Source organism: Solanum tuberosum, unplaced genomic scaffold (assembly GCF_000226075.1).
Source record: "Solanum tuberosum cultivar DM 1-3 516 R44 unplaced genomic scaffold, SolTub_3.0 scf00149, whole genome shotgun sequence".
Lineage (NCBI taxonomy): Eukaryota > Viridiplantae > Streptophyta > Magnoliopsida > Solanales > Solanaceae > Solanum > Solanum tuberosum.
Window position 1 is genome coordinate 321,259 of NW_006239072.1, and position 23,340 is coordinate 344,598.

The 23,340-nt window shown below is 35.4% G+C and overlaps 3 protein-coding genes across 5 annotated transcripts; all 3 read left to right on the forward strand.

The window, feature by feature from the left end:
- Window positions 1-624: 624 nt before the first annotated feature.
- LOC102597876 (uncharacterized) lies at window positions 625-5,022 on the forward strand. Of its 3 annotated transcripts, XM_006352464.2 has the most exons (6): window positions 625-885; window positions 1,383-1,417; window positions 1,524-1,968; window positions 2,723-3,172; window positions 3,491-3,800; window positions 4,436-5,022. In XM_006352464.2, the coding sequence occupies exons 3-6, from the start codon at window positions 1,564-1,566 to the stop codon at window positions 4,570-4,572; spliced, it is 1,302 nt and encodes a 433-aa protein (XP_006352526.1). In that variant the 5' UTR covers window positions 625-885; window positions 1,383-1,417; window positions 1,524-1,563; the 3' UTR covers window positions 4,573-5,022. The 3 variants fall into 3 exon arrangements, with proteins under 3 accessions (XP_006352526.1, XP_015166454.1, XP_015166453.1); XM_015310968.1 differs by lacking the exon at window positions 1,383-1,417; XM_015310967.1 differs by lacking the exon at window positions 625-885 and having other exon boundaries at window positions 1,105-1,417.
- Window positions 5,023-6,816: 1,794 nt separating this feature from the next.
- Window positions 6,817-13,591, forward strand: LOC102598398 (EH domain-containing protein 1-like). Its single transcript, XM_015310958.1, has 16 exons — window positions 6,817-6,958; window positions 7,157-7,236; window positions 8,486-8,554; window positions 8,647-8,704; window positions 9,272-9,327; window positions 9,401-9,440; window positions 9,559-9,623; window positions 10,410-10,523; window positions 10,655-10,757; window positions 10,970-11,019; window positions 11,396-11,524; window positions 11,621-11,872; window positions 11,962-12,041; window positions 12,587-12,713; window positions 12,918-13,061; window positions 13,245-13,591. The coding sequence occupies exons 1-16, from the start codon at window positions 6,874-6,876 to the stop codon at window positions 13,428-13,430; spliced, it is 1,638 nt and encodes a 545-aa protein (XP_015166444.1). The 5' UTR covers window positions 6,817-6,873; the 3' UTR covers window positions 13,431-13,591.
- A 907-nt stretch (window positions 13,592-14,498) lies between these two features.
- Window positions 14,499-20,569, forward strand: LOC102598962 (transcription initiation factor TFIID subunit 6-like). The gene is made up of 12 exons (XM_006352467.2): window positions 14,499-14,908; window positions 15,097-15,183; window positions 15,404-15,505; window positions 15,600-15,708; window positions 15,970-16,073; window positions 16,150-16,287; window positions 16,372-16,467; window positions 16,870-16,994; window positions 17,323-17,455; window positions 17,559-17,684; window positions 17,843-17,954; window positions 19,883-20,569. Exons 1-12 carry the CDS (start codon window positions 14,783-14,785, stop codon window positions 20,263-20,265), a joined length of 1,641 nt encoding a protein of 546 aa, XP_006352529.1. The 5' UTR covers window positions 14,499-14,782; the 3' UTR covers window positions 20,266-20,569.
- The last annotated feature ends 2,771 nt before the right edge of the window (window positions 20,570-23,340 follow it).

A 23,340-nucleotide genomic window follows, 5' to 3' on the forward strand; every position in this document is an offset into this window, starting at 1 on the left:
TACATGTTAATTAATCATGATTAAGTAAATGAATTATGTATTCAAACACATGACATATGCGTATTGATTTAATATAAGCATCCGATGCAAATAAGTTTTTACGAGCAAATCATGGAGAGAATCCTCTCTTTCACTCCAATCACCCCATCATTTTGTGCTTTGGAATCAAACACTATAAAGTTTCACTTGTGGAGTTTAAAACTTCTTTAGTAAAGACAAAAGTCGAAAATGAGCAATCAAAGACGGATGCAATACTGTAACATTGAGTTAATTATCTGAACCAATACTTTCAATATGTGATATAAATATGCGTAACAATTCATTCTGATTCAAATAAATTTTGGACATATTTTAACCGGTTCAAATTTAATCTAATATATCGATTTGCCACCTTAATACATAATTTACTAAACCCAAAATAATTATTCTTTTACTTTTAACAAAGTGAACGTATACACTAGTAGAAAAACTATATAACTAAACTTGTTAATAGTATTATTATTATATATATAATATATATTCCAAACTAATTTAAGAAGTAAAAATCTCATTGATTGGAAGAATCCAGAACCATTATGCATAATATTAACTTTCCATTATAAAAATACTACACTCACTGTCTTCTCTATAAGTTTCCATTGCCTTTTTCTTCTTCTTTTTGCTTTTAAAAAATTTATTCCTTTCTTCTCCTCACATAAAGCTACCATCTACTTTTTCTGCCATCCTGCACTTCCCTTTCTTCCCAATCTCCATCACCAAAAACATATCTTCGACGAAAAATTATATTATATAAATACGAAAAAGCATATAAACTATTGAAGCACAAATTCTAGTGCAGCACAAAGGAATTCAAAAATTGCTTTAGATTTCATACTCAAATCTCAGGTATGGCATTCTGTTTCTTTTTGTAATAATCATAGCCTTTGAATTATGCGCATTACGATTAATTTTGTGAGATATTTATTATCTTCCCTCACCATAATATATCATATAACTATGAACTTGTTTGAATTAAGTTATTTTAAATCAAAAGAATTTTTAAATACTTTTATAGTATTTGAATAAAATAAAAAATCTTTTTAAACACTTATTTATAAGTCAAAATAATAAAAAATAAAAGGTCATAATTTAGAATTCCTAACTTGTTACGGGTTATGCTTATAAAATATAGGCTATAAGCTCATTCAGGCTTGATATCTACCAAGTCATTTTATGAAATACTTGTTACCTTCATAAACATAAATACTAAATAACTCTATCGGCCAAAATGCACTTTTCGGGATATATATTTTAGGATAAACTCAATTATTATTATTATATATTAACTTGAAATTATTATAGATATTCATAACTTCATAATTTGGTACCTCTCATTATTACAGGTATCATTAACTCTGTCCAGGTATAATTTAAACAGGTATGATCCTCTTATATACTATGTAAATTTCTCGTATGAATTTCTAGCTCCGCCATTTATCTCATTTACTATAAACTTGTCTGAAACACAGTTCAATTTTCTTCAGGCAAAAAAAAAACTGAGATACACAAAACTTCTTGTACAAAATGTGTGACATCAAGAAGGAAACTTTACTTAACAAAAACAAGGAAATTGTAAGAACAGTATCAAATGCCTACGACGAATTACGAAGTTTCAGAACATGGTTGAAATGGATGTGTGTGGATCAATCTAACGCGTTTTCCGCTTGTCTCTCTTGGTTTGTTTTCATACTGTTAGCTGTAATCGTCCCTTGCCTTTCGCATTTTCTTCTGGCAAGGGACGATAGTGATGCTGCACACAGTCGTCCATATGACAACGTTGTGCAGCTATCACTTAGCAGTGTTTCTGCTTTGTCATTTGTTTGTCTTTCTCAGTTTGTTAAGAAATATGGGCTGAGAAGGTTTTTGTTCCTTGATAAGCTTTGTGATGAGAGTGAAACAGTTAGAAGAGGCTACACTGAACAGCTCAATGTAAGCCTTCTCTTTTTTTTCCGAGTTTAAGTTTTATGCACTGATAGTGAATATATATTTGTATTATTAACTCACTTGTTAGGTAATTAGACGTAAATCTTGTAATAGTTATAACTCCTTCTTGAGTTGTTCAGACTCTTCAAAAATGCCGACGTGTGTATTGGATCCTTCTTTAAAGATCCAATAGGAGTGCGGTGTCATTTTTGGAGAGTCCGAGCAACATAGACTTCTTCTCTCCCAATTTATGTGTCACCTTTCCTTTTAAGGTCGTCCTGAAAAGAATGTCACATTTCAATAATTAGAAACAATTCAACTTTCAAATTCCCCTTTTTAACCCTTAATGAAATGATTTATAATCTTACTAATATCTAAGGTTTATTTTAGGCCACAAGTTTCTTAAATATCATATCAAGTCAAATAATGTCATATAGATTGGGACGAAGGGAGTACTTGATAATTCGTAAAGATGGTAAGAATTTCATCCTAAGGACTATGCACATAGCTTAAGACTTTGATTTGACTTTTATATTGATGGGAAAGAAATAATGGAGAAAACATCAAATGAAAGATCAAAATTTTGAATTGTTAAATGAATTCTTGAAAGTCTTGATGAATACTACGGAAAATGTTATTAGTGGAATTGTATTCAGATTATTTGAGACATTTCGAAATAGAAAGAGTACTGTTTATATAAGTTGAAAGGATGGAATATTGATCAACTTTGATGTAATAATAACTTCTTCTCAATATGCAGAGTTCACTAAAGATCTTATTCATATTTGTCCTGCCATGTTTTGCTGTTGAATGCGCGTACAAGATTTGGTGGTACAGTTCGGGTGGTACACGAATCCCCTTCTTGGGCAACGTCATTGTGAGTGACACTGTCGCGTGCATTCTAGAGCTGAGTTCTTGGCTTTACAGGACGGTCGTGTTCTTCCTAGTCTGTATACTTTTCCGGTTGATATGCTACCTTCAAATTCTCCGACTACAGGATTTTGCTCAGGTGTTTCACGTGGATTCTGATGTTGAATCAGTGTTGAGAGAGCACCTGAGAATTAGGAGGCACTTGAGGATCATTAGCCATAGGTACCGGTCGTTCATCTTGTGGGCATTGATGCTCGTTACAGCAAGCCAATTCGCGTCCCTTCTCATGACCACACGCTCAACTGCAGATCTTCATATCTACAAAAGTGGTGAACTCGCGGTATGCCTAATAAGCATTCTTATTTAATTTTTTTAAAATGGGGGCAGGGGAAGGAGATTACAAGGTGGTGAATCGAACCATCACATACAAAGTGAAAGTTCAAGTAGCCAAATTTGTGGTTAAAGTCGGTCAGTTTTTCATTCTTTCTTAAAATTCGTGCTCAGTCAAACACCGTCATGTATGACATGAAACCAAGGGAGTGCCTATTATGATTCTTGTCCTAGCTGATTGACCCCTAGTTCATCTAGCCGATCCTTATCCTGAATATTCGTTTTGTTGCTGTTACTCGTGATTAAAGGTTGTCGTCTTAATATGCAGCTCTGCTCTGTCAGCCTTCTCGCCGGGCTGATGATACTGTTGCGAAGTGCAACCAGAATTACACACAAGGCTCAATCCGTTACGTGCCTTGCAGCCAAGTGGCACGTATGTGCAACGATAGATTCATTTGATTCGACTGAGGCTGATACACCAATTACTCGAGCGACCTCTGACCACGTCTTTCCTGTATGTTCTGAAGGATCATCTGATGCTGATGATGTCGGAGATGAAGAAGACGAGTTGGACAATACGAAATTCGTCCATGCATATGCCTATAGCACAATTTCATTCCAGAAAAGACAGGCACTAGGTATGATATGCTGGTTAAAATTGTTTTCCTTATTCTTTCCCTTGAGAAATGAGCACTAATATTACTGCGAGTTTAACTTATATGCACTGACAATCAGTAGTGGAGCTAGAATATTTACTATGAGATTCAAAATATAAAGAAGTAAACACACAGTGAATCCAAGGGGATTGTAAAAAATAATTTGATCTTTTATATAATAGTATAGTATAATTTTTTGACGAAGGAGTTCATATGAACCCCTTGTGCCCTCTAACTACCCCCATGCTGACAATATATAATATTTTTTCTCCGTCAAGTTAAAATTACCTACACAGTAGACAACTATCCATAACAACTGTGTTAAAATTTTCACACAGTTAAATTTTATCCTATTATAATAAAGTTTTGGCGTAAATGGTAAAGTTGTTGCCATGTGACCAGGAGGTCACGGGTTCGAGGTGTAAACAACGCTTTGGCAGAAATGCAGAGTAAGACTGTCTACAATAGAACCTTGTGGTCCGGCCTTTTATCCGACCCCACACATAGTGGGAGCTTAGTGCACCGACCTGATCTTTCAGTATTAAGTTTGTAATATTGCATAGCTACTTAGATAGGATTATTCTAATGATACTTTATTTTGACAAATCTGTTTGCAGTGACATATTTTGAGAACAATAGAGCAGGAGTAACAATTTATGGATTCATGCTGGATAGAAGTTCTATTCACACCATATTTGGGATAGAATTGTCACTAGTTCTTTGGTTGCTTGGGAAAACCATTGGCATTTCTTGAATTATTATTAGCTACATGTTATGTTACTCGGATTTGACACATACCTGACGATATTTTTGAAGAGTCCTAACAACATAGTCAGTCAAAAACGGACTTTTTGACTTGTCCAATCGTTGGAGTTTAAAGATATAAAAATATGAGAAAGATGGAGGAAGTTTACCAAACACAATTTACAAGTTTATCGATCCATCTTCTCCTAGTGCTAGCCTCCAGGCTCCAGTTCATTCTTCTTCATTTCATCATTTTGTTGTGTTGTTCTGATCATAGGTCCGTCCCCTTCTTAAAAGGTGAGCGTGCATAGCGATCTATTTAATTGATTGTTCAACTTTTATATCATTTATGATATCATTTTTTTTAATTTCTAAATTAAATAACTTATCAAGATGGATTGTAGTTCTGATGCCACCTTCAATGGAGTTATTTGATGAAATATGTGGTTATTTCATGTTACTTCTGGTTTTTGTGTATATTAATATGATTTAATTTACTTCTAGCCCATGCCATATTTCCAATAGGACACATGATGGATGACAACATGAAAAAAAGATGAAGACAGTCTCGAGTTCGATTTTTAGGAATTAAAAAGTTTCGGACTTCTCAATATGTCTTATATATACTAAATTCAAATTATTCGAACGTCAAAATGCATATCATATAGGTTAATATTGAAAATAAATAAAATTAAGATAGCATTGACATAGTCAAAAAAAGATTTAACTTATATGCAAATATCCCAAAGTTTATCACATTTACTTTAGTTTAAGTAATTAATATATATCATTAATCCCAAAATTTATACAATTTTTACAAAACATAAACTCTTTTTTTCCATATCTTTTTTCCTTTTCTTATTTTTAATTTTTTTAAAAAAAATTTATTTTAAGGTAAGCCTCAATTTATCTCTTTTTTTTTTCTTTCTTTCCTCCTTTATTTTCTCCTTGTGCCTTCATCTCTTCCAGTAAGATCAGCCATGCAGATTTGATTTCTCTCATTTATAATTTTTTTTTCTTCATATTTTCATCATAAACTCTGTCTTTTTCCTCTCATTAATTTAATACAAACAACAAATATACAAGAGGAGAAAGCATAGAGAAATTAGAGAGCAAGAACAAATATATATATAAGCCATTTCAACACAATTCTTTCATATTGAAACACTAAAGGCTTCATCTTTGTAAGTATTGATGATTTATTTTTTTATTTAATTGTCTAATTTTCGAAATTCACTGGCTCAATTAATTTAGATTCGAGCTATGTTAGGCCCGGCCCATTCAAGGGGAAAGCCTTTTACTAGGACTTTTTTTTTTTCATTTCCGGAGCTCGAATTTTGTATTATTAAGAATGGAGAGATTTCATTCATTCCATGCATCCATGCATGATTTCATCCCTACCAATTTTGCCCTCCATGTTTTTCTATGATTCATGAAAAAAACATCAAAAAATCTAAATACATTATTGTTTAGATTTTTTCTTAAAAATATATTGGGGGCATTTGACCGTGAAAATTATTCACTTTTTCCAAGAATAATTTTTTACTTTATTTGATTCAGTGAAATTTGAAAAAAAAAATATTTTTGTTTTCAAAGTGAAAAATAATATTTGAAAATTGGTTTGACCATGAATACAAATTAGAGTTGTTTTGACTTTTTGTAAGTAATTTGGAGGAAAAAAGTGAAAACACCTTTTTGTTGTTTTTCAAAGTCTTGAAAATTCTGGAATTCAACTTCAAGTTGAAGTTCAGAATTTTATGGCCAAACGTGTTTTTCGAAAAAAGTAAATTGTTTTTACACTCTTCAATCTACATTTCAGAAAAGCTATTCAACTAACAACACCTTCTATTGATTTTGATATTCTTTAGAAAAAGTATGCTTTTTATAATTTACATTTTTATGTCATGATAATGTATTTGCATAGTTTGTTTCATGGATACATGGATTTTCTTTTTATGGACAATGATGAAACTTGAACAAAAGTCTTTTGCTTGCTGTTATACCATTCGATTAGAGTTTAACTTATACACCTCGATAACGTTAAAAAACTTTTACACTAGCTATCAAGTCACAAATATATATATCCATTGTAATTTAACCAAATAATGTAGGCATTTCTTTTTATCATCGTCGATATATTAGTTAAACTCATTCTCTTAACTATGTGATCCATGATGCATTTTAAAAAAAAAAAACTTAATTATGTAATTTTCAGCAATGGTAGGACAAACTAAGTTGGATCTTCCCTTAAAAAAATGAAAATGTGCTAGCTTGTTCAAAAGCATAACAATCAACTTGGCTTCAGTGAAGAATGGAGTTTGATACTTATCCCATCAATCGCTGCTCCAAAAGGAACGAGAAGATTTATCAAGAATGGTTTAGTTCTGCTGATTCGGGTTTGTTCTCTCTCTCTCTCTCGCACGTGTGATCTCATCATCATTCTTATTTAAATATGTGAATGTGGATATGAATCCATAATTTAAATTTAAATGGTTCGACTTTCAAGAGTTTTTAGAATTGAAACATAGTGTATTTTAAATTATGAGTTTAAAATGCTTCAAGTTTAACATTTGTTGAATTTAATGGTATCACAGATGGAGATGGACGTCTCATCGGAAAGGATGCCACCAGCTTCCTTGCAATGTCAAACTTGCCTCGTGAAGATCTCAAGCAGGTTCTTCTTCGGTGTTTCTTTGTAATATTTTTAGTACTATTAATCGTTGCACTTCTATAACTCCGTATTGGGTGGTAATCTCATATTCTCTTGTGACATTGAGCTATATGTATGAATATATATATCATTATGTGTGTGTGCTCACGCGTTGCAGGGGCATATCCATTTTAAATTTGGTACTGCATGAACAGGGAAAAGGAATTGTGTTTGTTTGTCTACAAGTTGTTGAATCCCCTTAACATAAACGAAGATTCTATGCTAGTGGCAAAGGGGGTTTAAAATTTTCTTTAGGTAACAAGTAGGTGTTGTTTTTGTATTTTGTTAATTAAATAAAAACCAAAATTCTGGCTCCGTGGCTTCCTCAAGATATTATTTAGGTTATTTTTTATGTGTTTTAAATGATTATTGGTTGTTCAATAATTTTCCATCTTGAATCATTTTTATGACCTTAACTAGTTCGTCTTCATGTTGTATAGTCTGTTGTTGAACTAGTGTCCTGTTCATTCTATTGAGGCAATAGCTTCGTTCCTATAACTGATATGCTGACAACCCTCTTGGAACGTAACTGCTTTTCGTTTATTTGATATGCTAATCCCCACCCCAACCCATAGGCTTTTGTCCTCATCTTAACAGAGTTTGTTTGCCAGTTGGATCATAATTAGCCAAATGCATGTCATATTATCACTTTCCAGCATCTAAGTATCACATAAAAGACCAGAATGGTAACTCATTAGTAGCCATTCTCTCCTCTGTTTGCACCTAAAAATAGACAACTCGATGCACTAAGCTCCCGCTGGACCAACATTTACGTTGTCGAAATGAGAGGCTATCTCCAAGGCCATAACCTGTGAGTAGGAGGTCAAGGGTTCAAGCCGTGGAAATAGCCACTAGCAATATTTGGTTCTGAAATGAGTCCTTCTCTCGTTTGCCTGCTAAAATTAAATTTCGCGAATCTATGTTTTCTATCTTTCAATAGGATATCAACTGCTTGGATGTATTTGAAAGCCTCGAGATGACTTGCACGAAAAATTCTTCTTAGGTTTGTTTTGAGGCTGACCTTTTAGTTATTTGAGAGAGTGTTACAGCATGCCATGCTAAATATTATTTGATTATGTATAGCCTAATAGTTGTTTTTGACTTTTATATGACCTTTTGTTACGACTATGAAGCTGATGCACTATTGCTGTACCTTTTATGCATTTAATACCTATGTCTAATCAAATCGTTTTACTTCTCTGTTTTTCCGAAGGTGTGGGCAATTGCAGATTCGAAACGGCAAGGATATCTTGGTTTTAAAGAGTTTATAACTGCAATGCAGGTACTAGCTCTTTGTGTGGGCTCTCATTCACCTTTAATAGTTAATTTTCTTCCCTATAAACTGCAGATCATTCTTTGCATTTCACTATGTAGTTGGTCTCTTTGGCTCAAGCTGGCCATGCTGTGACAAGTGATTTCTCAAATGCTGACGGTAAGTTATGCAGCTTCAATGATAACCAAACAGTATACTAGTAATGTTAGTTGTCACATGACTGCTACTACAAAAATAACTACAGCTCAGTTCCAAACAAGTTGTGATCGGCTATATGAATTCTCACTTCTCCATTTAAGCTCAACTCATGATAATATCGTACCAAATAAAAGTAAAAAGTAAAAAGTAAAAAGTGAAAAATATGTAAATATGTAATTAATAGTAATAATAATAATATTTGAAGTTTCCTAATAGACTAAAGCCAGTTCCCAACATCTTTTTCTTCCTTTGTGCATTTAGAGGTCTTTCATGTGATTTTAGGTCTACCAGTCCCCCTTTAACACCTTCACTCACCATAGTTTACTTATGGGCCAGTACATCTGTTGGTCGACGCACGATATGACCAGAACTGTCTCAAGCTACTTTCTCTTATTTTATCCTCAATGCGTGCTAAAATTGCACCTTCTGGTGAAATTGTTTGTTATGGCATGTATTGGCTTTCTTTAGCAAGCAGAATTTGTTATCTTATATTGGTCTTATAATTAGAACAATTTCAATCCAATGCAGTTGACTTCGAGAATTTACAGCCACCTACAATGGAAGGTCTGGACGGACTTCTCGCTGTAAGTATGCCAGCTAGATTCATTTTTTTCTTTTACCATCTATTGCTCAACTGTTACTTCAAATGTTTTACAGAAGAAGAAGCGCGTGGCCAAATGGGTACCTGACGGTAATGGTAATGTTACTTCAGTAAATACAATAAGATTTTTATTTTTATTTGTTTACATTCTTGGGAAATTGGGAAGGGGGAGTGGATGGAGTCTCTGCATCTAACTAATTGAATTGCGAAGCAGGCAGTCTTACGCTATCTTCCCGAGCTAATTGGTTTTCATCGTCAAAATCTGCAAAGAAGGTGAGTGTGGTACCACCAATATGAATCTATTTCTTCTATCGTGCTGATTTTGCATTAAATCTGCATGAATTTCAAGAGACTGTAAGATTTTTGAGACAACTTTCTTCCTCGTGATTTTAGATTTACTCGTCCTATTTTAACACCTTCAATCACCTTAGTTTCACATGACAAGTGCGTCTACAGTTCGAAATAGGATGTGGCCAAACCATCTCAAGGATCTTCTCTCATTTTATCTCTGTGTCCTATAAACTCTCAAATATTGCATGTTCTTGCTTAAGTAATGCACTTTTCAGATGCTCGTCTGTTGTAACTTCCGAAGATTAACTTTGTTCAAATGATTGTGTTTGTTTTGCATCAGATGCAATGGTTTCATATTTTAGCTGTCTATATGGTATCCTTTTCTAGAAGGAGTACCTTTCTACACTATCTTCATTCCAAATTACGTGACAAACTTCTGTTAGGCAATGTCTTAAGATGATCGACAAACTTATGAACTATTATTATATTCTATATAACTTTCACAATGTACAAGTAGGACTTCATTTGATAATTACAATTTAAACATGACGGCATGTACTCCCTATGAAGCTAACTTGTGAACAATTATCGTGGTCCTCATCTGTCAATGAAAACTGTTCTTTGCTTTGATGTCACACGCTATCTGTTGAAATTATTACATGGGAATGTCTTTTTCCCAAACTGTCCCGAACACATCGTCCTATAGCATTCCATTGGTATGTATTTTTGTTTTGCTCCTGGAGTGATGCTTGGTCCCTTTCATTTGCCTTTCAGGTCCCTTCAAACTATGTCACATCAATAATCGATGGACTGAAGAAATTGTACGCCAAAAAACTAAAGCCACTGGAAGTTGCATATCACTACAGTGATTTTGTCTCTCCTTTATTGGTAGGTGTAGCATTTCAGTTTAGCTATGCTTATTAAACAAATAGGAAAATATCTTAAATTCCGTTATTGGTATCATGATGACGGTGATGCATATAGATGAATTAACTTCTTTATTCTTCAATGTTTGGTAGGCAAATAGTGATTTTGATGCCAAACCAATGGTGATGCTTTTGGGTCAATACTCCACTGGCAAAACAACCTTCATTAAGCATTTACTCAGATCTAGCTATCCAGGTTAGCAAAAATGATTCTTGGCATAACTGGTAGGTTCCGGTTTCGAGCCATGAAAACAGCCTCTTGCAGAAATGCAAGGTAAGGCTGCATACAATAGGCCCTTGTAGTCCGGCTCTTTCTTGGACCCAGTGCATACCGGGAGCTTAGTGCTTCGGGCCGCCCTTTTATGTGCATTTATCTGTTGACATTTTGTGATTCTTTTATGTCCATAGGTGCTCATATTGGACCGGAGCCTACAACAGACAGATTTGTTGTCGTCATGGTACTTTTACTTATCTGATTTGTACTGACTACTGTGTTCACTCACTTATTATCTTTCTTGGTATGGTGCCGAGTAGAAGAAAACTTAATACTGTACTGAAGTTCAAAGGTGTTTGTTAAAAGTTGTCCCAGAAATAGTAGCCGTTTCTATAACAGGACTACTATATTTACTATAATTAAAAGTACTAAATCATTTGTTTGGCAATCGTTCACTTTAACTAGAGGTAGTACATCGACCTCAAGTTAATATACTGTAATAATTGGGTTCACCATCAAATATTTATAGATATTTAGTGGATTTCTTAGTACGTATACATGATTTGGGAAAAAAATATTGGGTTCACGTGAACTCATAAGTTACACTGTGTATTATACAGAATGGACCTGATGAAAGAAGTATCCCAGGGAACACAATTGCTGTTCAAGCAGATATGCCATTTAGTGGTTTGACAACTTTTGGAACGGCGTTTTTGTCAAAGTTTGAATGTTCTCAAATGCCTCATCCTGTGAGTATGACTCTTTGTTAATCGTACTGTATATGAAAACAATTTTTTTATATATATAGAAACTGAATGATTTCCTTCTCTTTCATTTTGAAAAAGCTGTTAGAGAATATCACATTTGTCGATACACCCGGAGTGTTATCAGGGGAAAAGCAACGAACACAGAGGAGCTATGAATTTACGGGGGTGACGTCCTGGTTTGCTGCTAAATGTGATCTCATTCTGCTTTTATTTGATCCTCACAAACTTGATATTAGTGATGAATTCAAACGTGTGATTGCATCTCTTCAAGGACACGACGATAAGATTCGTGTGGTATTGAACAAAGCCGACAAAGTTGATACCCAACAAGTAAGGCATATTATTTTCTTTTTTGTTCATGTTCATGGCCTCTTTATAGACTGGTAAAATTTTGTTTTATTAATTGGTCCCCATTGCAGCTTATGAGGGTTTATGGAGCTTTGATGTGGTCTTTAGGGAAAGTTCAGAATACCCCTGAAGTATCACGTGTCTACATCGGGTATGATCTCTATATTTTCAATTAAAACATGATTGATTTCGATGGGAGTATTATAGCAAACTAAATATGATTTAAGTGGCACAAAATGATAATGTGAGCGTTGGAGTCCCACATCGGTCGGTTTAAGGGTCATTTGGTCTCCTTATATCGTCTTGGACAATCTTCCCCTCATGAGCTAACTTTTTGGGGTTGAGTTAGGTCAAAAATCCGTTTCTTTACATGGTAGCAGAGTCAGGCATCCCCTTCTTGTATTGTCCATGGGGTATCCCACATTGGTCGGTTTAAGGATCATTTGGTCTCATTATATAGTCTTGGACAATCCTCCCCTCGGGGTTAGGTTAGGCCCAACATCAATTTACTCTTCAATAAAGTCTCCAAATTTAGTAGTGCAATGTGCATTTCATAGTTCTGTCTGTTTGACTTCAGGATCATGAAGTCAGTCATCCAAAATGTTTCATTTTTATATGGAAAATAAGACGAAAAATTCTTTTCTTTTCGGAGTTCAACGTTTTGCATAAACTCTATGGATGTTTTGGCTTTTACAGATCATTTAATGACAGTCCTATAAATGAGGATCTCACAGGGCCTTTGGGGAAAGAACTTTTCGAGAAGGAACAAGATGATCTCCTTACAGACCTGAAAAACATACCGAAAAAGGCTTGTGATCGCCGTGTAAGTTCACAATCTCTGAATGTGATCCTAAAATATTTTTTTGCTCATAAACTATGCTTCCGATTTGAGTTGAGCTTGCGGTCAGTGAGGTTTATTATATAGCTGATCCCAACTTATTTGGAACTGAGGCGCAATTATTGTTGTAAACTATGCTTCTGATTTTACATTAAACAAAAGCTGAAAGTCAGGTTTTGTTGCGTACAGATAAATGAATTCGTAAAACGCGCTAGAGCTGCAAAGGTACATGCTTATATTATAAGTCACCTGAAAAAGGAGATGCCCGCTATGATGGGCAAATCTAAGACACAGAAAAGACTGATCGATAACTTGGCTGATGAATTCGTAAAGGTATATGTCATCCCTTATTCGCTAACTCTATATGAACTTATTAGTACGTTGCTCAGACTCTTCAAAAATGTCTGTATCCAAAACTAGTGTATTTTTGAAGGATCTGACATAGGTGCGATAACATTTTTGGAGAGTACGAGCAACATTAATCTATGTCTTTAATGTTATCATCCTTCCAAACAGATTCAAAAAGAACACCATCTACCAGCTGGGGATTTTCCAGATGTTGAACATTTTAGAGAAATTCTGAGTGGTTATAACATTGACAAGTTTGAGAAATTGAAACCCAAGTTGATACAAGCTGTTGATGACATGCTTGGTTATGACATCCCTGAACTTCTCAAAAATTTCAAGAATCCATACGAGTAACTAGGTACGTAGAGTACCGAGTTATATCTGCAGTGACGAAGCCAGAAATTTATACAAAGAGATTCAAATAATACTAATCACACATAGGATTTGAACTTGTGACTCGAAGGCGACTTAAGGGATGCAACAGTTCACATATAACCAAAAATATTTGTTTTTAACTTATTAGTGCACTATGATTTTCCGATGAAGGGAATTCAATTTAATCCTTTTCGGTCCCTTTAGGGGTATAATATGGAATGTGGTTGTATTCTTTTAGTTCCTATATTTTAGTCTCACATATATTGAGACTTTTCTTGATCATGACTAATTTTATTAAATTTATAATATTAATTACGAAAGAGTCTAAAATATTCCTGAACTATCAAATCTAGTACAAATATACCCGTCATTAACCTTTTGGCTCCAAATTAGCCATGACGTCATTGTATGGGCTCTAAATTTCCCCTATTTTTAACGGTGTTCTTTGAAAATAAAATTAATAAATTTATTTATTATGTGACACGTTTTTATTGGTTGTTAAAATTAATCTAATTAATTAATCTTAATTCACAATCCGTATCTAGACACACCAGAATATGATAATATAAAATAAGTTATATTACAAACTAAAGTATATTTAAGAAGTTAACTTTTAAACTAGTAAGATATATGTAAATTTCTAACGATAAATACGATACAATTGTTTGGGCTGGTGCGGGTTCAGCCCATCTGGGTCAACCCACTGTTGTACGAGTACAATTTGCATCAAGTAGCCAAGTTTACGTGTACTATTTAAGGTATAGATTTCATTTTGTAGGTATCTATCTATTCACTAAAGAAAATAATGATTATGCTTTATTCGCATATAATGTCAGATTTTCATTAAATGAGTTCAAATACGAGAAAGTAAACGCACAAAGAATTCAAATGAAGCTCAAAATTTATTATATATAGCTAAAATTTAATTTTATTATTATATAAATAATGTTATTTTCTACGAAACAGAATTATCCTACCTTACTCTGCCCCTCGTAAACAAAAGTTAAACAGTTTGTAAATTTTGTCTAGGTTTTAAATATTGGTGCTCCAAGTCTCTATCGTACCACTTGACCCGATTGCAACGACCCGTCGGGTCACTGTAGTGTCCTCGGCGAGACTGAGCATTGTAGCGTTTACGCTTTCTTACAATTTTCTCTCTCTACCCTCCGCTTAGGTTTTAATCTCTCCATTCCATCGCCGCTCCGCCGCTTCAGAGTTCCTCAGACGTAGCTGTGCTAGCAGTTACTCCTCGCCTGATAAATTGACCGAAATCGCGGAATTTCTGAGTTCGCAGCTGGATTTAACCTAGAGTAACCGGAGCAAGTAGAAAGATGAGTATAGTACCGAAAGAGACAATAGAAGTGATATCTCAAAGTATAGGTGTAAGCAATTTATCACCAGATGTCTTGCCTGCTCTCGCCGTCGATGTCGAATACCGTATTCGAGAGATTATGCAGGTAACTCCTTTTACACACACAGTCTGTTTATACAAACAAAAACACACATTTCTTTTGGAATAACAAAACATGGATGGTTTGATCTTCGAGATTAATTTTGGAACATAGGCATGGTGAAGTTTTGACTCTTTTTTTTAGTTGAGGTTATTGCGCATGTAATTTGCATAAATTTTTGTATGATACTGTAGGAAGCTATTAAATGTATGCATCACTCGAAGAGAACTACGTTATCTACTGATGATGTGGATGCTGCCCTTAGCTTGAGAGGTGTAGAGGTACCTTTTCTGTTTTATACCAGCCTATGTTACTCGGAATCTTCAAAAGTGTTGATGATTGTGTGTCGGATCCTCCAAAGGTAGTGCATTTTTGGAGGAGTCAACTCGGGGGCAGCAATATTTTTGGGGAGTCCAAACAACATAGGCTATAGCTGATTTATCTAAGTTTGAAATTGTGGTGTAATTGATTGTTCTTTTATGTCTGTGTTGTGTTGGGCAGCCAATTTATGGCTTTGCTTCAGGGGATCCGTTAAGGTTCAGGAGAGCGGCTGGACATAAAGATTTGTTCTACATTGAAGAGAAGGATGTAGAATTCAAAGATGTAAAGAAACTTTGATAAACGAGGTTTTAGCAGATTTAGTTTGTGAATTTATTGAAGTGATGTTCATAGTAAGTTGTCGCATTTTGTGGTTTAGGTGATCGAAGCTCCTTTGCCGAAAGCACCGCTAGATGCTGCTGTTGTTGCCCATTGGTTAGCTATAGAAGGAGTACAACCTGCTATTCCTGAAAACCCTCTGCCTGAAGGTCCATATCTTGTTACAACCTTAACTGCAATTAGCTTGTCCGCATGTTTTAGTACTTGATTTTACCCTAGCCATCTGATTTTTTTGGTCATGCGTTGTGTTCTTTCCTACTGATTCCCATTCTCTTAGTTTGCCTCCTGCCTTGAATAATTTTCTTTTCCCCACAACTGCTACGAAATGAGGAGTATTCTTGTAGTAGTAGTACTAGTTAAAATTTGTATTTATTTTCGATATTCCAGACTAACAGATTAATTTATCACAGCCTTAGCCATGCCGTCTGATACTAGAAATACCGAGTATAAGGAGGATGGAGTTCCTGTTGATATTAAAGTACCTGTTAAGCATGTCCTATCGCGTGAGCTTCAGGTATAATTGTACCAAAATGTTTGTATCCTTTTTGCCCATATTTATCCTTATGCATCATTGTTCTTTTTTTTTGCAGCTCTATTATGAAAAAATTAAAGAGCTTACTGTAGATAGATCTAATCCCCTTCTCTTTAAAGAAGCTCTACGAAGCTTAGCAACAGACTCAGGGATTCATCCAGTAGTTCCTTACTTTACATATTTTATTTCTGATGAGGTAATTGTAGCCGATTTAAGCCCAGTTCATTCAACATTTGTGGGTGATGGACAAATGATCTAATGATAGTCTGTTACATGTCAGGTTTCTCGGAATTTGAACAATTTTCCTCTCCTTTTCGCTTTGATGCGGCTACTCTGGAGCCTTCTCCAGAATACACAAATACATATTGAACCATATGTGAGTCTATTGCTGATGTCTTGGTGTAACATACTTCTTACTCTAGAAAGTAGGTTTAGGATAATGTATAAAATTTCTGTTGATGATTGGACTGGTTAAACTTTATTGTTTTTGAAATCACTTAAAAATGACAGTGGAAGGAGTACATATCTTTTGAGAAAAGAGAAGGTTTGATTGCATTAGTTAATTCATTTAATTTGAATAAGCTGTGTTAGTTTATTTTGTTCATTAAAGCAGTGTTATATACATAATGGATAACTAACTAGGCTTTGGCTTCAACCATGCAGTTTCAATTCATGGTGTTGTCTAATTTTCCCGTGGTTGATCTGATAATTTTCTCCTCCATGCGACTTTTTATTCTTTTTTCGAATAATTTAGTTATTTTGCCGAGTTTATCTCCAGCTGCACCAGTTGATGCCTTCTATAATGACATGCCTTGTTGCAAGAAGGTTGGGAAACAGATTATCTGACAATCATTGGGAACTTAGGGACTTCTCAGCAACGTTAGTTGCTTTAATATGCAAGAGGTAAGGATCACTCAGTTCTCACATTTGGAAGCTACAGAAAGAATGCATCTGCTTCATATGCTGTTGCTTCTATGTTGATCAAGCTATTAACTCCAACTGAATTTATCCTGTTACATGTTGGGCTTTTCTCCCTTTTCCTTGTTGCTGCCCCCATGAGAAGGTGGTTGTTTGCTAGTGCATGTTCTGTATAGTTGTTGGCAATTCCAAAACATGTTTTTCTGTTTTGTGCTTTATAGACTATTGAACTTATTTTTCAGTTCCATGATATTGGTAATAATTCCATCTTTATCAACTGGTGCTGTCTTGTTCACAAGTAAAACCTGTGCAGATATGGTCGTGTGTACCACAATCTCCAGTCACGTGTCACCAGTACTTTGCTGCATGCTTTTCTGGATCCAACTAAGGCGCTGCCACAACATTATGGAGCAATTCAAGGACTCGCAGCTCTCGGACCTGGTGTGGTATTTCCTTGTTCTCCCTGTTCTTCCTTTCCATCTTATTTATGCTACTAAATTTTGAAGTGTAAGCAACAATTGGTGATATATTCTAATTTTGTATGTATAGGTTCGCCTACTTGTGCTGCCAAATCTTGAGGCTTATTTGCAATTACTGGAACCCGAAATGCAGCCCGAGAAGCAAAAAAATGAAATGAAGAGGTTTGAAGCTTGGCGTGTTTATGGAGCCTTGATGGTCAGTTGTCTTGAATGTTTAATGTGTCTTTCTTCATTATTTTGTCCAATCATTTCAATGTGATATTGAACACAGTGAAATGTGACTTCTCTAACTTTTATTGTTAGATATTTTGGCATTACTGCAATTAGTCTCCTAATTATGTAATGGGTTCGCAGTGTGCTGCTGGTTTATGCATCTATGAGCGCTTCAAGTTGCTTCCAGCTTCACTATCTCCATCCACTCGCACATTCCTGAAGAGTAAATGGAAAGTCTCAACTACATTGTCGAGTATGTCCTGGTCTTTGCTTTACTTGTTCTATTCTTTCCCACAAGGAATCTATAACTAGAACTTGTAATTCTTTTTCCTTGTGAACTTTTCTGTATGTTGTTTATTAAATATGTTCTGCCTCTTGGAGTGTCAGTCAATATTGAAATGGTTCTAGATAGATATGATCTGTATGACAGATTTCCTAAATTATTCTCATTTTTCTTTGTGGATTATATATTGCGGCTTCTCCTTGCAGAATAATGTGGAGCAATTTAATGCTAAATGTTGGAGGCCAGTTGCTCTTTATATGATCTATTAGAACTCACGAGTCTTGTTATATATGTTTGTCTTGCTAGTTTTGTGTGGTCTGTCATTTAAGTTAAAAGTCGGGAATCCTTTTCCGTGGATGTCTTCTTTGTCCAAATGCTTCGGTTAGAATATGAATACTTATATACAATTCGACTTAAAATAGGAATAGGAATAGTATATAGTTTCCTACTTGGTCAAGGATTGTATTGTAGTGTCTATAATAGGGTCTCTATATCTAATAATGTAGATGCACAATTCAATAATATTCTTCTCCAATATTTTTCACATGATATCGGAGCCTCTACGATCTTGGTAGAAAATCAATGAGCTTTCACTGTCGGCGGGTGGCTATTACCCATATATACCGTCTGGCCAATGATTATGTTAGCAAAAGTTGGGTCACCGTATATCTTTCATATGACTATTTTCTTATATCTAATTTGTGTAGCACAGTGCCATCATTTCGGTGACTATTTTCTCATATTTAATTTGTGTAGCATCGTGCCATCATTCCGGTGACTACTTCATATCCAATTTGTGTAGCACCATGCCATCTTTTTGGTGACTACCTTTTTATATCTAATTTGCGTAGTATCATTTTTCCGGTGACTACTTTCTTATTTGGGTAGGTCGTGTCATCATTTCGATCCTACTCATATAATTTCTCTTTATGTCGTTAATCCGACTCTAATAATTTTTATTTTTCAGTAGGTTCGTGCCATCATTCCAACCCTACACATAATTTTCTTTCTCAGTAGGGTCGTGCCATTATTCCGATCCTACCCATATAATTGTCTTTCTTAATAGGATTGTGTCATCATTCCAACCTTACCCATATACTTTTATTTCTCAGATTGTGACCACTTTCTGTCATCAAATCTAATACTCTGACGCATGAACATATTTCGGTCCATTTTTCAGTTACTTTTTCTTGTTTAATATCGAATAATCTATTGATTCCAGATCCATATATTTAAACTAGATTTTGAGCACTTTTTGGCGATTGTGCACTGTGAAGAAGTCTATATGGAGGACCCACCTAATTTTGTTGCTTAGGGGGAGTTTAGTAGCCTTGTATGTCGATTGTGTAAGTCACTCTATGGTCCGAAACAATCTTTTGAAACTTGGTTTAGGAAGTTCAACACTGTAATTTAGGAATTAATCACTTTGTGTTTTATTGACATTTTGCATCAAATCCAATATTGCATTAGAAGACTAAGCACATTGAGATTGACTATTAATTTTGTGAAGTCTAGTGTTCAACTTGCGGATATCTCACCAAGCACTTCATATGTCCTCATATTAATTACATTTGTAATAAGCTAGGTGCATATGACTTTTATGCACCAGCTTAAGAGGGAGTGTTAGAATAGTAATAGCTATATACAATCTTACTTAAAATAGAAATAGGAATAAGAATAGTAATAGTGATAGAAGGATTGTATTTTAAGTGTCTATAAATAGGGTCTCTATGTAATAATGTAGATACACAATTCAATAATATTCTTCTCTAATTTTTCTCACAGCTTCAACTTACATGTCCTCTGCAATATTTTATCATTTCATCTTTGAATGTATCACTTCTATCATTGCCTCTTGATTTTGTCTTGACAAACACTTACAAAAAGAAAATGTCTAGGCAAACGCAAAGCAAGCTTGGACAACATGATGACCCAGCCTCCACCCAAGAGATTAATGACAGATGGTCCAATAAGTTCAATGACGGCAAATTCTCTGCCAGTAAGCACACAAGGACCAGCTGTTGGATATGCTGTAACCCCTAGGGTTACAGAAACTGGTGTATCTTCAGCATCACATGGTTTGCAGCACAACGAGAATATTCTGAGAACCATTGGTAGAAGGGATATGACTGCTGGTCAAGGTCAAAAAACATCGGTTCTTCTTGATCAGGCCTGGAAGGAAGATCTGGATGCCGTGCGGTTGTTGCCATCTCTGTTTGAATGTTTTGGTGAAAGGATGTTTACCTTTACCCCTTCACCTGAGTTGGCTTTCTTTTTGTGATCCTTGTGAATGGGGCAGTGGAAGTGAATATCAACTGCATTCGTTCACCTTTTTGGGTACATGACTATTTATGTAATATATGTTGTATCTTCTCCTTGAGGATGCATCAAGTGTGTTGTTGAAATGGCTTTGGCTCTGTCGTAGAAATGTACAATGTTGTCTTACATTCATATAACTCTTTTAGACCATTTGCATCTTTGACAAATTTTTGGCCTTCAGGAATAGGACATTCACACATGGACCATAAACTCCATTTGCCCTGAAATTCGAGGATCCATCCCAAATGGTTTGGGCTTTATCATGACTGACGTAACATTATTTTTTTGGGCGTTTTGGAGTCTTGAAACGCAAATTCATGACTATCGGAGCTTTAAGGGTATATAGTACATGAATTTTTTGAAAAATTCTCACTGGGTTGTTTGCCTTGGAATTTGGAGAGTCCATTCCAAATGGTCTTGGCTCGGCCATGATTGAGGTTGCTTCTACTTTTCTTGAGTTCCAATGTCTTGGAATGTGAAATCATGATTATCGATTTTTTTATGGGTAAACACATGAATTTTTAAAAAATTCTTGTCGTTGTCTGTGTACCTTGGAATTTGGAGGGACCTTTCCAAACAACTTGGGTTTTGTCAAGAATGGTGCAACTTTTACTTTCTTTACGTTTTAGGGTCTCGAAATGCAAAATCTTGATTATTGGAGCTCTTGATGTGTATAAGCACACACGCATTGTTTGAAATTTTGAGAAAACTGTCTAATTCTTGTAAAATGGTTTCTAAATGTCCAAAAATGGTGTAAAAATAATGAGGCTTCATGTATTAATTTCCCAACTCCCTAAGAAGGGCAATATAAATGTTTTGCAATGCAATCGACTAAAGTCGTATCACCAAAATATTCATGGGCTAACATATACGAAAAACTAATAAAAATTGCCTAATTCCTGTATTTTGGTCCCTAAATGCTTAAATTGACTCTGAAAAAGGTGAGACCGTACGTACTTCTCACAAAAATATTGAACTTGAAAATGCGCATGTTTACCCCTCGTGACCAACTCATTCCATTAATAAGGTTGTAATAGAGGTCAATGAAAAAATTCGGCCAAAAACAAGCTAGAATCCTGAATCACCAAAATATTCATGGACTATAGTACACAAAAATCGATAAAATTTGGTTTTTCCTACTTTTGAGCTCGTTTGAACTTGAAAATGTGTCTGTTTGCCCCTCGGGACCAACTCACACCATTCATAAGGTCATAACGGACGTCCATGAAAAAAAATTGGCAAAAAATAAGTCGGAATCCTGAATCACAAAAAAGTCATGGACTGCACACGAAAATTGCAAAATATGGTTTTCCGGCTTTGGGGCTGGTTTGAACTTGAAAATGCGCCCGTTTACCCCTCAAGACCAATTCACGCTATTAACAAGGTCGTAAAGTAAGTCCATGAAATTTTTTAGCAAAAAACAAGTCGAATCTTGAATCACCAAAAATCCATGGACTATAGCACACAAAAATCAGTAATATCGAGTTTTTCCTGCTTTGGGGTTTGTTTGAACTTGAAAATGCGCTTGTTTTCCCCTCAGGACCAACTCAGGCCATTTATAAAGTCGTAATGGACATCCATGAAAAATTTTGACAAAAAAGAAGCTGGAATCTCGAATCACCAAAAAGCCATTAAAGGAAAGAACGGTTACACCAATTAGTGACCAGGTATAGTCCCATTTTGCTGATTTTAGTGTGCTATAGTCCATGAATTTTTGGTGCTATAGTCTTGAGGGGCAAACGGGCCCATTTTCAAGTACAAACGATCCCCAAAGCAGGTACACCCCCATTTTATCGATTATAGTCCATGAATTTTTGGTGATTTAGAATTTAGATTTGTTTTGGCCGAATTTTTTCATGGACGTCCGTTAAGACCTAAGTAATGGAGCCAGTTGGTCTCGCGGGGAAAACGGGCCCATTTTCAAGTTCAAACGAGCCCTAGAGTAGGTAAACCCCTATTTTGCTGATTTTCGGGTGCTATAGTCCATGGATTTTTGGTGTTCCAAAATTCCGGCTTGTTTTTGGATGAATTTTTTGTCATGGACATCCGTTAAGACCTTAGTAATGGATTAAGTTGGTCCCGAGGGGCAAACAAGCCCATTTTCAAGTTAGAACGAGCCTAGAGCAAGTAAACCCAGATTTTGCCGATTTTCGTGTTCTATAAACCTTGGATTTTTGGTGATTCAGAATTTCGACGTGTTTTTTGCTAAAACTTTTCATGGATGTCCGTTAAGACCTTAGTAATGGATTCAGTTAGTCCCAAGGGAAAAACGGGCCCATTATCAAGTTCAAACGAGCCCTAGAGTAGGTAAACCCCCATTTTGCCGATTTTTGTATGTTATAGTCCATGAATTTTTTGTGGTGTTTTAGGCTGAAATTTTTCATGGGCATCCGTTAAGACCTTACTAATGGAATCAGTTTGTCCCGAGGGGAAAACGGGCCCATTTTCAAGTTCAAACGAGCCTAGAGCAGGTAAACCTCCATTTTGCCAATTTTAGTGTGGTATTTTCCATGGATTTTTGGTGATCTCGAATTCCAACGTATTTTTGGCCAAAGTTTTTCATGGACGTCCGTTAAGACCTTACTAATGGAGTCAATTGTTCCCGAGGGGTAAACGGGCCCATTTTTAAGTTCAAATGAACCCCATAGCAGGTAGACCCCCATTATGCCAATTTTGGTGTGCTTATAATCCATGATTTTTTGGTGATCTAAAAATTCGACGTGATTTTAGCTGAAATTATTCATAGACTCCCGTTAAGACCTTAATAATGGAGCCAGTTGGTCCCGAGGGGAAAACGGGCCCATTTTCAAGTTCAAACGAGCCCCAGAGCAGGTAAACCCCTATTTTGCCAATTTTCGTGTACTATAGTCCATCGATTTTTGGTGATCCGGAATTCTGACGTGTTTTAGACCGAAATTTTTCATTGACGTCCGTTAAGGTCTTAGTAATGGAGCATGTTGGTCCCGATGGGTAAACGGGCCCATTTTCAAGTTCAAACGATCCCAGAGCAAGTTAACCCATATTTTGCCGATTTTAG